Genomic DNA, 17,629 nt, shown 5'->3' on the forward strand with positions numbered 1-17,629 from the left:
TCGGCCATTTTCTAAAAAAAAAAAAAAAAATGTATATACTTTTTAACCACAAATGCTCGTCTTGTACTAGCTCTGCGTCACGTTAGAAAGGTCATCTGAAGTACCGCGGTAGGGCGGAAAACTCCATCTCATTTTCTCCTCCAACTTCAAAATCGTCCGACATCTTTGTTTTACCTTTTTTTGTAAAGGCCGTTTGACTTAGTTTTAGCACATTCGCTTTGTAAACACTTGCTCGGTACTTCGGCTTACGTCATGCGTGACCTTTCCAACATGATTATGTAATGCGTGGCGCATCGTAGAGCTAGTGCAAGATGAGCATTTGTGGTTAAAAATATACTATTTTTTTTAGAAAATGACCGATCATTTTGACCCTTATTCCTCGTCTGGGATCATGTAGAGCTCTTTGAAGCTGCACTGAAACTGAAATTTGGACATTCAACCCTTAACTGTTGAAGTCCACTATATGGAGAAAAATCCTGGAATGTTTTCCAAAAAAACCTTAATTTCTTTTCGACTGAAGAAAGAAAGACATAAACATCCAGGATGACATGGGGGTGAGTAAATTATCAGGAAATTTTAATTCTGAAGTGAACCAATCTCTTAAAATGTGTGTTTTTAAAGACTCAAATCTGAGTCAAATTAATGTAATGATATATACATTTTCAAGTAATTATGTCGCATAATGATGCTTTTGTGTTTTCAACAAAGTTGGTTTTACAACAGATGGACTGTCACATTTGCTATATAAGCCATAAAAACGGCACTCAAAAGTAGAAAATGTTCTGTAGCTACAGTCAATGCCATGTACAATGCTTCCCCCTTGTGGTAGATTAAAAACTTGACATCATAGGGATTACTGGGTTATTATTAGGTACAGCCTAATTCTCCACAATTCCAGACTTTAACACATGCTTCAATTTCTCCATATATGCTTGGTTGGAAAGGCTGTAAAATGAGTCCTGGTAGGATATATAAAACGCACTGCAGTGACATTAACTCTTGTGTCCTTGAGAGAGAAAAAAAGCAATTTTGGAGAGTCAGTCCAAGCCAGAAAGAAGCCAAGCACAGACTCAATCCAATCACTGTGACCAGGTCACACATAAATTAACTTTTCTCCCTCCCCAGCCTCGTTAACAGGCTGCTGGAGGGAATGTGACAAGTGCTAATAACACTGGGTTATTCTACTGGAAAGAAAGAAAGAAAGAAAAATAATTATTGTAAGTAAGATCAAAGTGGGATGTTAAAATTTAACATCAGATGAAAAGGGTACATTGTTATTGATTTACTATTTCTTAATGTTGGAACCTGGTACCTTAAGTTCAAAATCCATCATTGCCACTGCTAAAATAGCCTGGTAGATCGTCTTATAAGCAATATAAGCTCATAATTTTGCAGTCTGCTTCATTCCAGAAAATAAAAATATTCCACAATTGAGATTCTTTCAGTCTTGTGACATCAAGAATTTGATGAACACAGACTCAATTTCTGTAATTGCACAGAAAACCGCCATTACACCGGTTCTTTCTTATTAAAGACTAACGTTAGCTACTTCATACGTTGATTTTCCTATTTCTCCGCCACTACATTTTGACGAGCTCAAAATGCACAATGAAACCTTTTGCAAAGCAGTTGGCATCAGTGCTTATTACAAACGTGTAGACTTCCGTTATGTCTGAAATATGTATATTAAATATAAAATACAAGCGTCATATGGGCGTTGTTGGCTGTTGATTCGCGTCTCGCGTGAACTCCAAACAAACACACATTTATTGACAAATGAACAGAAAATAACACTCATTCTTATAGAATATATTTAACCCAAGTAAACGAGAAGTGCTATTAATCACATAAAGTGCTATTAATCACATAAAGAAACATTTTAATTTCGCCAGGAATAAACTAAATTACACAAATAAATCCGTGAGGGAACGATTTGTAAACGGAACTAACTAAAGTGCGCGTGTATCCCGCGTCCCTCAATAGACAGACATCCGGTTGAAGGATTCGTGTCTTTAGTCTACTTTAAAATTACTATCAAAACACATTTATTTCATGTAAACAACTTTATACTACAAAATACCCGACAGAAAGTATTTCAAGCACCTCGTGGCGGTTTGGAGTGTTCGCTAACTGGTGCTGAATGTGCACGAGCCGTGCGCGAGACTGAACGAGGTGGTAAACAAAGACGCGTGAAATAGAAAGTTGAAGCGCGTCTTACCTGCTGATCCACCCGCAATGATCTGATGAGACGCCTCTCTCAATAAACTTTGCCTTTTAGATGTCATTTTCCCTGATTCTGGACCTGTGTCGAGGAAAAATAGTTGTTATAGCAGAGTTGCCGCATTTTAAACCGATTTGTTATTTCAAATTTATTTTAGTAAGCTACATTATTAATAAGACTCTCGGTGTAGTTAAATTAAATAGGCCTAAATGATTATGTTAGTAATGCGGTCATACGCCGCATGATATAGGCTAGTGCTGCGCACTACATATGTGTGTGTTTAAACCTTACTTTAGTTTGGGATTTCACTGGAAAGATTGTTTTTGTAGTTCCTCGCGTTAGATGCAGCGCACGTGCACGCGGAAGAGTTCTGTTCTGACACGCGGCGTCTTGGCGCGAGCTGAAGTGAGTGGAATCCGTGTGTGAGCGCGCTCTTAGGCAATACAGTTTAATTTTAACTCGGACACGGATTCAGAGTTCACAGAGGCCGAATGCGAATGAATTATCCATTAATAAGCTAACAAATACTCCAGTATTGCTTATTTACAGTGGTCCTAGATGTATTTCACACTTAAACACACGTATGAATGTCACGGTGTTAGATTAAATACCTAAACAAGTACCATCTGCCTAAAGCTTTTATCAGAAATAACGTTTCTCCGCCATTTTCAGTACAGTCGGATCCCTTCAAGTTCACACAGGTATCCTAGCAAAGTAATCACATGTGTAGTTCATCACATATCACTATTGTCCAAAAACCAAAGTGTCCAAATGCCTTTTGTCTTAATTTTGAATGGTATATTTAATATTTTATCGTTTAAAACCCACTAAACGTTATTTTTTTTGTGAAATGTTTGGCTTGCTGTTTGAACATAAATGCTAACTTGTTGGATATTTTAGCTATGTAATCACATTCATACATTTTAATTCATATTCTTATACTTTTAAGTGTCTAAGTACTCTTATTTACTTAATATACTAATTTATAAGATATATAAGGACATTATAAACTGTTCCAAGTTTATAGTTGCAACTGAAAGTGTTTGATCATCTTTGTGCTAAATAGGCCTATAATTTCACAAATTAAAGTCAGAATAAGTTATTAATGAAATTGGTTATTTATTAATGTAGATTAATGAGGTGCATTGTGGGGATTTATTTAAACAGTTGCCATGTAAATTATTTAAATGTAAAAATATTTTAATTTTATAATGTTTTTATTAGATTAAAAATATACATGATCAATTATTGTATAGGGCCTACCTTATACACAGTGTCTTCAAAAATTATTTTTAAGCACTTACTGTTAGCATAGTGAGTTTTAAAGCAGAACTCAGAGCTTAAAATAGTTTACGTGATGTCTCATAAACTAAAAACTGTCATTTAAAATCTAAGAAAAACATAAAAACACATCCTTGAGAGAGTCTGGGGTTCCTCCAAACCATGTAGCGAGCCACAGATTTCTTTTTTCCCACTGCAGAAGGCAACAATGAAAAGCAGGCTTTCCCTAATTCAACGTTACAACTTGCTTAGAGAGAGTGTGGCTGAATAATGAGCATATTACCGTATTAGCTTAGTACATACACATTTTTTCCCCGTTTAATTTTCAAATGTGAATTTATAGCAGTCTATTGGCAGGGAAATGCCATTAGCACTTTGACCTGCCTGGAGTGAGAGAGCAGAGAAAACCCCACCCGTCTATAAACGTACACGGTGGCCAGCAAATCTGTGAACTTTTGCAATTATTAATCAGTTTTTTCTGCAATATAAGAACAAGTAAATCTAAACAAACTGTCCTGTAAATTTGTCTGAGGCGTTACTATGATTGCGAAAGCCTTTAACTTGAAGGAAATGATTTCTTGATTAACATAATTAAATGAAGAAGTGTTTTCACATGAATGAAAAAGAAAAAATTAACATAATAGTCATATGGTGCATAAGGGTTATATACAGTAATTCATACCACAAGCTTGTCCTGGAAATGAAAATGCAAGAATTAAAAATCGAAAAGGAGCAGCATAATTAACTTTTTATTTGCAACAATTTCTCTATGAAGCTCTCACACAGCATCACTTCTGAATGTCTGTACTGACACATTTTTGGCCTCGGATCTTAACAATGACAAAAGTGACATCAATTCCAGTTGGCTGCGTGAAGCACAAAAGTCTGACTAAAGAAATGAAGTTGTTTAGACCACAAACATGTCTGTTTATTATTAGTATTATTTTAAATGACAAAATAAATATTCAAAATACAGAGAAAGTGGTTTGATTCATAGAATAATTCAAGTTATCATGTCATTATTACAGCTTTTTCAAAACTCATCCCTACATCCTCAAAAAAATTCCAGAATTTGCCATATTAAGGGTACAGTGTGTCTTTACCTACTCTGTCAATTATCCGTTTCTGAAACACTCTTGATAATTCTTTGTATTTGTTTCTTGTACATTGTAGATAAAAAGTAACCACGAATACAAGTGTTATTATTTATGGGGAGGAAAAACAAAAATTAAAATATTTTCTATGATTGAAAATATGCGATATTCTTCACTGTGTGGTAAATATGCTAAGACCTAATATTTTTAAATTCTAATATTTCTAAAAACTGCATATAAAAAGAAAAAAAATCAGGTCATAATGATATCATTAGTGCTGGGTAGTAACTGATTACTTGTAATCAGATTCTATTATGTTTTAAAATACTTGTAATCAGACTAGTTACTTTTATTGATTACATGGTTACATATTATTCACACAATGGCAGTAAGGCATTTGTTGTTCAAACACATTTGTATTATTTTAATTTTACATTTTATGATTTAATTATTAGCTTTTCACAAAACGCCTGCAGTTACTTCACAAACCCCAGTTCGTAATGTAATATTTAATGCATTTCATGTTGTTGATAAAGAGTGGAATATGTTTTCTTTCTCTTTGTATTATATCAATATGGTACAATGTCATCCTATTAAAATAAACGAGTTAGGTCAAAAGTAATCAAAAAGTAGTATTTATATAACCTAAAATATGTAATGTAATGGATTACGATACTAACTATTTTTGTCATGTAATTTGTAATCAGTTATGAACTACAATTTGTAAGTAATATACCCAGCACTGGATATCATTATGACCATTCTTAAGCTACAAACTTCACGAAAATATATGATCCTGCACATATTAACGTCATGTTGCGAAATGTGTGTGGTGTGTTTTTTCTTTATACAAAAGGCAAGGCTATGGCAAGTATAAGCAAATATGAAATATGTGTGTGCCTTTTTGCAACTATAAAACTTGTCACTATTTGTTAAAATGAAAACAGATTGGCTCAGATTAAGCATTATGTTTGGTAGTACTACAAAAAATGGCACTTAATATGAGAGAATAAACTAACACTTTTAACCTAAACGCTGTAACTTCACAAGGTGCCGATGGCATTTTCATGTCATTTCCTGTTTGGACAGATGAGAAGAACTTATAAACCGTGTTACACTACCACTAGACACACTAACAGTACCATATTTTGTACCATATAAAAATTTTGTACCATGTAAGACTGTCCTACGGTACAGAGCCCCGCACATGACGTGCAAGAAAAAAAAAAGTAAATTGTGCGCACGATTTACTATTTCGTTCCCTCGATTTGCTAAATTGTATGCACGATTTATTATTTAATTCCCCTTAGTTTGCTAAATCGTGCGCACACTTTACTAATTCGTTCCCTTGATTTGCTAAATCGTGCGCACGATTTACTATTTCATTCCCTCGATTTGCTAAAATATGCGCACGTTTTACTATTTTGTTCCCTTGATTTGCTAAATCATGCGGACGATTTACTATTTCATTCCCTCGGTTTGCTAAATCGTGCGGACGATTTACTATTTCATTCCCTCGGTTTGCTAAATCGTGCTCACGATTTATTATTTCATTCCCTCGGTTTGCTAAATCGTGCACACAATTTACTAATTCGTTCCCTTGATCTGCTAAATCGTGCGCACGATTTACTATTTCATTCCCTCGGTTTGCTAAATCGTGCACACAATTTACTAATTCGTTCCCTTGATCTGCTAAATCGTGCGGACGATTTACTATTTCATTCCCTCGGTTTGCTAAATCGTGCACACAATTTACTAATTCGTTCCCTTGATCTGCTAAATCGTGCGCACGATTTACTATTTCATTCCCTCGGTTTGCTAAATCGTGCGCACGATTTACTATTTCATTCCCTCGGTTTGCTAAATCGTGCGGACGATTTACTATTTCATTCCCTCGGTTTACTAAATCGTGCGCACAATTTACTATTTCGTTCCCTCTATTTGCTAAATTGTGCGCACGATTTACTATTTCATTCCCTCGGTTTGCTAAATCGTGCTCACGATTTATTATTTCATTCCCTCGGTTTGCTAAATCGTGCACACAATTTACTAATTCGTTCCCTTGATCTGCTAAATCGTGCGCACGATTTACTATTTCATTCCCTCGGTTTGCTAAATCGTGCGCACGATTTACTATTTCGTTCCCTCGATTTGCTAAATCGTGCGGACGATTTACTATTTCATTCCCTTGGTTTACTAAATCGTGCGCACAATTTACTATTTCGTTCCCTCAATTTGCTAAATCGTACGGACGATTTACTATTTCATTCCCTCGGTTTGCTAAATCGTGCGGACGATTTACTATTTCGTTCCCTCAATTTGCTAAATCGTGCGGACGATTTACTATTTCATTCCCTTGGTTTACTAAATCGTGCGCACAATTTACTATTTCGTTCCCTCAATTTGCTAAATCGTACGGACGATTTACTATTTCATTCCCTCGGTTTGCTAAATCGTGCGGACGATTTACTATTTCATTCCCTCGGTTTGCTAAATCGTGCTCACCATTTTTTTCCTGCATGTCATGTGCTGGGCTCCGTACTGTCCTTTATATACTGGTTAACTAGTTTGCATCATATGTGCTAATGTACTAGAGATGATGTAATGTTTCTAAGCATCCTGATGAAGTATTCACGGTATAAACTTTAAATGACTGATGGTACCATTAATTAAACAGTGGAAATATCCTAATACAACAAATATAAACATAAAACTAACTAAACAATGAAAAATTCAAACAAAAGACAGAGATGAAACAAAATCATGTTACGCACAAATGAAAAAGTCAAACCGTGTCTTTAACTGGACGTCCAGTTTAAAACTTCTAATTCCTTAAAAATAAGCGCCAAACTTTTTGCACTCAAGAATAAAATACTCTTGGATCTACTCTGACTCGGTGGGTGATCTTCTCAGGGCGGGTCACTACGAGTCTCCATTTATAAACCCACTTCTTGATGTGTTTATTTTTTGTATTTGGACTATGAACAGTGTGCAAATAGTTGACTGTTTCGCACAATAAATAACTTTTTTCTTCCAGTTTATTGTTTGAACCTTCAAACACAAAAAGTCTGAATTGTATCCCAAACTAAATCATCTCAGTGTTTCCCAAAATGCATTTTTATTTGTGTGGTTGTCGATGTGTCCAGACACCTGGAGACTGAGGTTTTAAAGGAGAGTGGGGCCTTTGGTTGTGTATGTCATTGAGGGGAAGTGTCGGCTGTCTATGTCCCAGAGCTTCCTGTCTCCCGGAGACCCCAGCACTGAGCCTTGAGTCTGGTTGCCGGCCCCTGGTAAGCTGGAGGTCCAGTAGTTAATATAACTAACCACGAGGAGCGTCAGTTCCAGGATCTACAGCATTGAAAAGAGAGAGAAACACAATGAAGGTACAAACTCTTCAGTAGATGAATATTTCTGCTGTATCAAGCCAAAAAAGGCTTGAACCACAGATATATGAAAAAAGATCCTCACACAGTGGAGCTCATTAGCACTTCCTGTATCATATAATGCTGTATGAGAGAAACCCCTGTTTTTACCATCAGATGTCATTCAGATAGTGGTTTCTGAGGGGGGTGTATGAGTTTAACGTGGGTTTTTTGCTGTTTTAAAGTTCTGATTTCACCCACACACGCTTAAGATCAGATTTCTAAGTTGGGTAATAAAATTTAATGCTAAAAGCACCACGTCCCATATCAGAATTCTGTCTTTACTGGCCGCATTTGGAAATGCAGTTAAACTGTGTTTTACCTTTTGTAACTTAGCATGTCTTACCTTTGGTTTAGCCATTGCAAATAAAAGTTTATCCACAGTCTTCTTGCCCAAAGCCTGGTCTTTAATCTGGCTGATCACTAGCATGAAATCTTCCTTGCAGCCCCCAAAGGTGATCACTGACTGATATGGATATGTGGCCAATGGGTGCTAAAAAAGTCAGAGAAATTTACAAAAACAATATATAATTAAACAATATACACTACCATTCAAAAGTTTGAATGAAAGGATGCATTAAACTGATCAAAGATGACAGTAAAGACTTGTATAATTATTTCAAATAAATGCTATTCTTTTGAACTTTGTTCATAAAAACATTTTGAAAAAAATGTATCACAGTTTCCACAAAATTATTAATCAGTACAACTGTTTTCAACACTGATGATAATAATAAGAACTGTTTCTTGAGCACAAAAACAGCATAATAGAATTATTTCTGAAGGATCATGTGACACTGAAAATGTAGCTTTGTCATCACAGAAATACATTTTAAAACATATTTAAACTATAAAAACAACTATTTAAAACTGTATCGCTGTAAAACTGTATTTTACTGGTTTTCTGTTCCCTTTTGGATGTTTTTTCTTCTGTGAGCTGGTGAGAATAGTGAATGGATGAAGAGGTAAACCAAAAAAAAAAAAAAAAAACTAAAACATAAAAGACATAAAAATAGAAAATTACAGAGTCTGTCCTGACGCTGTTTATTCTTTCTCAAAACAACTAGACTTCTCCAAGTGAGAATACAGCCAACTGGGCAAGATATCAGGACTACAGCTTTTGGAAACGTCATGGTCAATAAACATTTCAAACCAGCACACCTGCCAATGTGGCCCACTCAGTGCCAGATAGATCTTATACAGTTCAAGAAACATAAGAGCAGGATTGAGAGTGAAGAAAAAAAATGCACCGGGCCAAAAGAGGGCGCTAAAGGTCTGAAAAGAAGTGCATTTACAAAAGAGGCCCAGCAAGCTTATGGACCGAAGGTTCAAAAACAGAAATATGAAGCTCATATTTGTGTTATAGCTGACTAAATTGTACTTTTGAGGTGGGACTACTTTTCCAGGTGAATGAACATCTGGTTATGTGCTACACATGGACAGCGAAAGGCATATAAATTAATTAGGTTATGATAAAATAATTTAAAATGATTCTTTATTGTTTTGATAAATAGCCTATGTGGTGTGTTGTTTGAGATCAGCATTGGGAGTATTTGTTCATTTCCATTAATGTCTAAAAATCATGACAACTCTCAGAGTGAATTATTTAACCAGCATTTATTGTCATGGGGAATGTACATATGCTTGATTTTGGCAGACGAGATCTAATACACTGCTGCTGAGAAAATACAAGAATTTGTTCAGCTTATTTATAATAACATACATAAAGACATGCTGCTACAAGAATATATTAAAACACCCATAGCAGATCTGCAAAGGTGGTGCTGGGGAGGAGGAGGGGCAAACAGAAGTTTGCCTTATTGTGCAGCAGAGCGATCGCAGGCTAGGGTACGAAATATGATTAGGAAGTACATCTGGTTGGCTAACGCCACAGCGTTAGAGGAACCAATCAGCGCTCGGTTAGAGATTCATGACTGAACTATTTGTATTTTAACTACACATTTCCTTTTGTGCTCTACTTTACAGATTTATAGATATTTACAGATTACATTACAATTATCCCATATGTTGTTATTGTTATATTCTCAAAGCAACATTATAGCTGCACTGCACACTTGACTTCTAGGCTTCCATTATAAGAGTATTACTCCAAGTATGTTTTTCATTTGATTTTACAACCTGAGGGAGTCTAAATTATTTTCTGTGGTAATCAACAGCACACTTAAGAGCTTAAGATGTAAATGGCCCATAATATTCCTTTAATGCGGTTCTGAAACTATAAGTAAGTATCCACATACACTCACCATTGTGTAGTCCAGGACACTCAGCCCATCCTCATTAACAGCCAGCCACACCTGAGTCTGATCCAATGAAGAGGGAGGCAGTGGCTGTGCACCAACAGAGTGGGAGTAAAAGGAGGAATTCAGTCATGTTTTAACAGCGCTCTTGTGAAAAGGTACATCTGAAAATCTTTTTAAGTGGTCAAGTGGTCAAAAAAAAAAAAAAAAAAAAATAAAAATTGGCAGGGGCTCTGGAAACTGTCGCCTCATCTACATCTGAACTCACCTTGGCACTGAACAGCTTGGCCCCAAACAGAGGCCACTTGCGAGCCACGGTCAGGTAGATTCTCACACATTCGGAGGCTGTGCACCCATGCAGGACAGACCACTTAGTGGCCAAACGCTCACCGAGGTCCCTGTGGGACAGTTACTATTAAATAAAGTGTTTGTATAAAGTGTCATCCAGTGAGCATTTTATTTTTCGTGTTCTTTTTAAATGAAGAAAAACAACATATTAAGGTCAATAAAGCAAAGTATACTAATATAATATATTATTAAAATGTTATAATATTTATCATATTTAATATATTAAAATGATAATTATATTTATATATATTATTAAATAGTATACCAAAGAATGCATTTATCAACGTGTTAACGCATGCAATTAAAATCCTCAATGTGTTCAAATAATTGAACACATATAACTACAGAAAAAAATGTATATTTATAATTATAGTGAAATACTATTATACTGATTATACTATTATATTAAATTAATTATTATATTAATTATATTAATATTATATAATTATATTAAATTAAATAATATACAATTAAATGCCAAAGATAAATTATAATATAATATTTAATTATTATATTAATTATATTAATATTATGTAATTATATTAAATTAAATATACAATTAAATGCTAAAGATCAATTGTAATATAATATAATATAATATAATATAATATATGCATTCTATGGTATATAATACAATATTATATATATATATATATATATATATATATATATATATATATGAATAACACGTTAAAATAATTGAACACAAATAACTACAAATAAATTATTATATAATTAGAATTATACTGAAATTACTATTATAAAACTAATACTAATACTATTATATTAAAAAAAATATTATATTAACTATATTAATATTATAAAATTATATTAAATAATATAATTAAGTGCTATATAATTAATATAATATAATATAATATAATATAATACACAAACATGAATGTGACGTGATTATAATGTACTCAATCAAATAAATGGGACTTTACCTGAGCTGTTCCATGCTGCATTCTTGTTTGTAGCGTTTAGGGTAAAACCGCTCCAGTACCTGCAGAAGGACCTGTTGGGTCTTCGGCTGAGGAGAACCAACAGGAGACATTGCAGGCCGGTCTAGGTCACCATGCTCAACCTAAAAGATAATTGAGTTGTGTTTGTAACCCACCACTTCAGACACACTCGCCCTCAAACAAAAACGTGTGATCTACATCAATACACACCTGTGCCATCAGCGCAGCCACTTCCAGGGCCAGTTCTTTACTGACAGGGAAGTGCCCTTGTTGTACCTCATCATTTACTTGATATGCCAGCAGAAGGCGCTCTCGCTCAGTTTCCCCCTTAGCCTGAGCTCGGAAACACAGCCTACAAGGAAGACTGAATACTTTTAAAACCCTAACATTATTAACCTATTGGTAAAAACATTCTTAACTGTTCATTTCAATAGATTCTGAACATACGAGACGACCGTTTTTCAAATGTACCTGCTTTTATAAGTGAGACGGACAATCCGTGTTCCTTCATATTTTCCAGGATGAAGTTCTTTCAGTGCCTGTTCCCACTTGGAGATCACATCACAGATCTGCACCAGAAAATTACAAAAATCATTTCTTGCAGCACAGAATGTACTTTGTAAAAGCTCTAATATTTAATGTTCATATTGTACTTTATTGCTGGGCTGCAGGCAGTGCTCCAGGTCTTTGCCAGAGGGGTCGTCAGTGAAGAGCGCAAAGCCTGAAATCTGTGGCTTCCTCATGCCTGCCCTCTGGTTCACCGTGTTCAGGAACTCCTCCACTGTGGTGGAACCATCAAAACCTACAACCTATAGAGGTGGAGAAAGATGTGATGGTATGAAGAGACATTCTGAAAGCCTGTCCTAGTAAAACGTTTTACATTTATGCATTCCATATCATATCATGGACCCGGCTTTGAATTCTGCGTCCTTCGAAGGATGCAGCCTCTGAATTGGGACATTAAAACTATAGTATGACACAGGAGGATATGAAGCTCATATTTAAAAAGGAGGGAAAAAAACCCCTCAGTTTTATTCCGAGGCCCAAACTGAGCAAAAATATGTAAGTTGGTGAAGTTGCCATATTTATATGGCCAAAATGTAAGATGAAATTTTGATAGCTTGTAATGTAAATCAATGAGGTTAAAGGGTTAGCTCACCCAAAAATTTAAATTCTGTCATTAATTACTCACCCTCATGTCGTTCCAAACCCCTAAGAACTTCGTTCATCTTCAGAACACAAATTAAGATATTTTTGATAAAATCCGATGGCTCAGTGAGGCCTGCATTGGCAGCAAGTTAATTTACTCTTTCAATGCCCAGAAAGATACTAAAGTCATATTTAAAACAGTTCATGTGACTACAGTGTTTCAACCTTAATGTTATGAAGTGACGAGAATACTTTTTGTGTGCCAAAAAAAAACAAAATAACGACAAAAAATACTCTCGTCGCTTCATAACATTAAGGTTGAAACACTGTAGTCACATGAACTGTTTTAAATGTGTCTTTATTAGCTTTCTGGACATCTGAAAGTGTTAATTATCTTGCTGTCAATGGAGGCCTCACTGAGCCATCTGAATTTCATCAAAAATATCTTAATTTGTGTTCCGAATATAAACGAAAGTCTGACGGGTGTGGAACGACATGAGGGTGAGTAATTAATGACAGAAATTTCATTTTTGGGTGAACTTACCCTTTAAGTACTGTAACTTACATTATACAATGGGTGTACCCCAAGGATCAGTGTTAGGTCCCTTATAATTTAGTCTGTATATTAATGATCTTCCTGCAACAGTGTGAAGGGATACAAGTGCAAATGTATGCTGATGATACTGTTATTTTTATAAATGAGAGAACAGCAGAGTCAGCAGCTGAGAAGTTAAAAGCTGCTATGGAAAGGATTACACAGTGGCTGGAACAATCGTGTCTTAGCTTGAACATTGGTAAAACAAAAGGAATGCTCTTCTCAAAAACAAATGTTCAGTCTCCCGATGTTGATGTTTTTATTAATAGTGAAAAGATAGAATAGTTCATTTAATTATCTTGGCGTAATATTGGACTCAAATCTTACTTTTAAAAATCATATAAAGAAAATGGTGAGGAATATTAAATATAACTTGGCAAATTTTAGACAAATGTGTCTCTGTTGATGTAGCTAAGACTTTTATGCATGCTACAATCCTTTCTCATATTTCATATTGTCATACATCAAGCTGGTGAAACTGTGATTAAACCCTTAAAATCCCTATATAAACAGACTTTAAAAATTTTAGATAAAAGACCCAAACCATTCTCATCATTGTAGAATCTTAGAGAAACATACATTTTTGAGTTTTGACGATTTTCATTTCCATTTTCACTAACAAACTTGTATTTTGTAAATATATACAAATTTTGATTTTGATGGCTGCAACACGCTCCAAAAAAGTTGGGACAGAGGAATTACAGAGGAATTACAAGTGTGCAGCCATCAAAATCAAAATTTGTATATATTTACAAAATACAAGTTGGTTAGTAAAAATGGAAATGGAAATCTTTTCTTTGTACTTTTGTTAGTTAAATGAAGCTTAAACAGAATTAACAAATTACAGATTCTTGATTTTATTGCATTTTACAAAATGTCAGATTTTTCTGGAAATGGGGTTGTAGTAGAAGTAGTAGTTTTTTTTACAGCAACGTTTTGATCATGTTGTTTATTTAGAGGCTTTAGAAATTTGCGTATCAAATAATATACTGTAAGCTTTACAGGGTTAATGTAAGGGCCACTGAAAGTGTTTGTGTGTACCTCATAAGTGTTGTTCATGAAGTGTACAGGTATGCTGAAGGGTAGAGAGTGATGATAGGGGTTTCTCAACAGAATAGATAGAATTTCCATCCGCGAAGGCTTTGCTTCTCTCTCTCCATTCTGTAAAGTTCTCTCGACTGAGCGCTGGCAGTACACAGCATACTTCCCCACTTCAGTCCTGTGAGTGTACAGACACAAACTCAGGCTTTCAAATACAAGTACATTAGGCATAACTTCAAAACCCTTATTCTTATCGGTACCTTAGTCTTGTTTTCCAGTAAATATATCAAAATTCCTTTTAAATCCAAATATAATGTCTAGTTCAATTGTCAGATTTTTTCCATTTTTTTTTTTTTTTGACTGTGTGTCTTTAATTTAATTCATTAAGTAAGTTATATACTGTAATATAACATCAAATAGTTGTGTAAAATCTGAAGATTTAGTGACCTGGGATCTGCGTTCTGCTGCAGGTACTGTCTCAGGTACCACAGGAAATGGTGCTGAGGCAGGAAGAGAGCTACACACAGTGACAACAGCTGCCAGCACTGAGAAAGAAAGAGAGATTTACAACACTTGATCTGATGATGATACAGTGTGAAGTGCGAGTATGCACAGATATGACACTGACCTGCGTAAGGGCATAGTTGTGAGGAGTGCGGCAATTGGTCTGTTTGATCAGCTGACAGTACATTTCATTCTGCAGCTCTGGATGTGTTAGGCACACCTGCAGTGCATTCTGGGCCAGCGAGGTGTGGTAGTCAATTGAGGGTGATTCCACCAGCACATTGATGAACAGCTGGCATGACTACCATTGGGACAAAAAAACAAACAAACTTATTTGTATGTGTGTGGGTCAATGACACAACTCTCACTTTTTGTCTTATTTATTAAGTTATACAAAAATACAATACGAAATGTTATTCATAAAACTTGGTAATACTTTATTTTAAGGTGACAGATACAAGTTACATGTACTTACTACTGTAATAACAGTAAATTATGCATAATTACAAGTAAATAATAATCAAATAAATCAATCAGGGAAAGTTTAAAATCCTCTAAAAATTCCTTAGTCCTCTCACATGTATCTAAGATGCAAGAAAAATATGTTATTACATTTTACTTGATACCACATGAAATTTTAAGAGCCAGTATTTTTTTTTTCTTGAAATTGGTTTAAGTTTTCTTGAATTCAAAAGAGAACATTTCAAAAAAACTTTTTTAAACAGGTTTTTTGGTAATAATTTATTTTGATGGTCCACTTGGTCCAGTGACTGCGGTTACGCCCACTGAGTGGCAAAAAGTCTGAGTGGCAGCATTGGTTTTCAGTGTGAATGGTGCGAAAAACACACAAAACACATCCAAAACAGGAAAGAGCTTTGCGATTGATTGTACCAATAGATCTGACAAGAAATCTGAGGTATATTTTTACAGACTGCCGAAAGCTACAGAAAAGAGAAGCAAATGGATTGCTGCAATTCACAGAAATAACTGGACTCCAGGCAGAGAAACGTGGATTTGCAGTTATCATTTTGTGTCAATGTGTTGAATTTTGAGGTAAAATCATACCTATATACATTGTATTGTTATATACTGTATTGACAACTCGTCAATTAAATATTTACCATCTTATATTCTGCATAATTGGATGTTTTTAGAAAAACACTGACAAAAACAAGTTTTAGGGCTGGATGATATAACGATATATATAACATTGATATAAATGATCACAGGGATTTAGACCTACCTATATTGTATTTATATAAAGCATTCACATGCAAATTTGCTTTATGTATTTCCCCGGCATCGAAATCAGGCACATATAAATATCAGGAAACATGATTCCTGTCAATATCCATGGATTACTGGATCTTTGCTATGTTATAAGAGGAACACTATCGAGTCCAACTTTTAGTTTATTCGTTTGTTTTACTCATGTTTTACTCCTGTTTTCACAGTTTCCCCTATTAAATCCAGTCATGCAGCAGGCTCTTTAAAATAAAAACTTTGCAACTACATGTCAACTTATTTTACTAACCCGAACACCTAACCCAACAGTCTACTAATACTCTAATGAGAGTTAGTGGACATGTAGCTGCAAAGTTACTTATAGTTAGTAGAATGTCTAAAGTGGACCATCAAAATAAAGATTTTAAATATAGATTTTTCTTTGTCTTTATTGTGGACATTCTTTATTTTTTGACTGATGTGCATCTGTTTTTTATGGCTTTAGTACACAGGACAGTCCAGAGCAGACAGAAAAGTATTGGGAGAGAGAGGCCAACTGAGATTGGGATATATGGCACCACTGTCTCTGACGAGAACAGAACAACCAGCAGATGGCGAACATCTCACACAACACTTTACCGCACACAGCTGGTACTGTCAGAGCATGCAACGACATGCTTTACTTTCTTATTAACATTCCGTTTCTGCTCTTACAATGCAAATTAAATCAAGTCAGGATGTAGCTGTCAACCCCCCCATTCATTACTTCAGAGTGGGAGGCATTTTCTTTCAGTATCAAATGACTACCTAAAAAGCGCCTGTGATCTTCAAAGAGCACTGAGGGCTGCGCATGATGCTAGCTCTTGAGGATACGCCATTGAACTGTCAATAGGGCATAATGTCTGGAAACCTCAGGAGAACAGGGTTCTCAATAGAAAACGGGAGCCTGGGGAGAAACTGCGAGCAACTGGAATGAGACTCTCTCTCCAGACACTGTCAGTGATCCTCTTTGAACTCCGAATGAAATGTTAAGTCCTGTCCTCAAAATGAGACGTTACAGGGCTAGTGCCATTTCCCACAAAACGTGCTGAGAGCCACTGCTGAGGGGTAACTGACTAGTAGTGATGCTACTAACTATATTTTTCAGCATAATGAATAACAGTAGCAAAACCCTACATAACTCTTTTGCCACATAATTTACATGTAGCTTCAAAAATGAGTGATCTCAGGGACAATTGAGTACAAGAAGTGCACTCTTAAGCAGTCCTGCAGTCAACAATTTTATCCCTTAAAACTCATCTTTGACCACCAAAATGACATATTTAAATGTTTTTACCTGTGAAAATAATTTCTTCATGCCTTAAAATAGCTTGAATGTAACTACACCCTTGCTTTATTTATTATACACTGGGCCATGAATATGCAAATTAGCCCCGCCTCCACTCACTTGCACGAGCTCAGAATACCTGATCCACTCGGTCAACTTTACTGTAGTAAACGCTGCACAATGGCAAAAGGAAATATTGG

General features: G+C 35.3%; 2 protein-coding genes across 2 annotated transcripts in view; both read right to left on the minus strand.

Moving 5' to 3' along the window:
• slc25a21 (solute carrier family 25 member 21) overlaps positions 1-2,917 on the minus strand; it is a 122,541-nt gene extending 119,624 nt beyond the window's left edge. The window contains exons 1-2 of the mRNA XM_051868773.1: positions 2,513-2,917; positions 2,219-2,302 (exon numbers count right to left, since the gene is read on the minus strand). Coding sequence (XP_051724733.1) covers positions 2,219-2,285 — 67 coding nt within the window. The 5' untranslated portion in view covers positions 2,286-2,302; positions 2,513-2,917. The remainder of the gene's footprint in view (positions 1-2,218; positions 2,303-2,512) is intronic.
• Positions 2,918-4,232: 1,315 nt separating this feature from the next.
• plekhh1 (pleckstrin homology domain containing, family H (with MyTH4 domain) member 1) overlaps positions 4,233-17,629 on the minus strand; it is a 55,256-nt gene continuing 41,859 nt past the window's right edge. The window contains exons 20-30 of the mRNA XM_051868786.1: positions 15,003-15,179; positions 14,822-14,919; positions 14,375-14,552; positions 12,243-12,398; positions 12,061-12,158; positions 11,800-11,941; positions 11,572-11,711; positions 10,545-10,674; positions 10,283-10,366; positions 8,365-8,511; positions 4,233-7,944 (exon numbers count right to left, since the gene is read on the minus strand). Coding sequence (XP_051724746.1) covers positions 7,762-7,944; positions 8,365-8,511; positions 10,283-10,366; positions 10,545-10,674; positions 11,572-11,711; positions 11,800-11,941; positions 12,061-12,158; positions 12,243-12,398; positions 14,375-14,552; positions 14,822-14,919; positions 15,003-15,179 — 1,533 coding nt within the window. The 3' untranslated portion in view covers positions 4,233-7,761. The remainder of the gene's footprint in view (positions 7,945-8,364; positions 8,512-10,282; positions 10,367-10,544; positions 10,675-11,571; positions 11,712-11,799; positions 11,942-12,060; positions 12,159-12,242; positions 12,399-14,374; positions 14,553-14,821; positions 14,920-15,002; positions 15,180-17,629) is intronic.

Source organism: Ctenopharyngodon idella, chromosome 17 (genome assembly GCF_019924925.1).
Source record: "Ctenopharyngodon idella isolate HZGC_01 chromosome 17, HZGC01, whole genome shotgun sequence".
In the NCBI taxonomy this organism is placed as follows: Eukaryota; Metazoa; Chordata; class Actinopteri; order Cypriniformes; family Xenocyprididae; genus Ctenopharyngodon; species Ctenopharyngodon idella.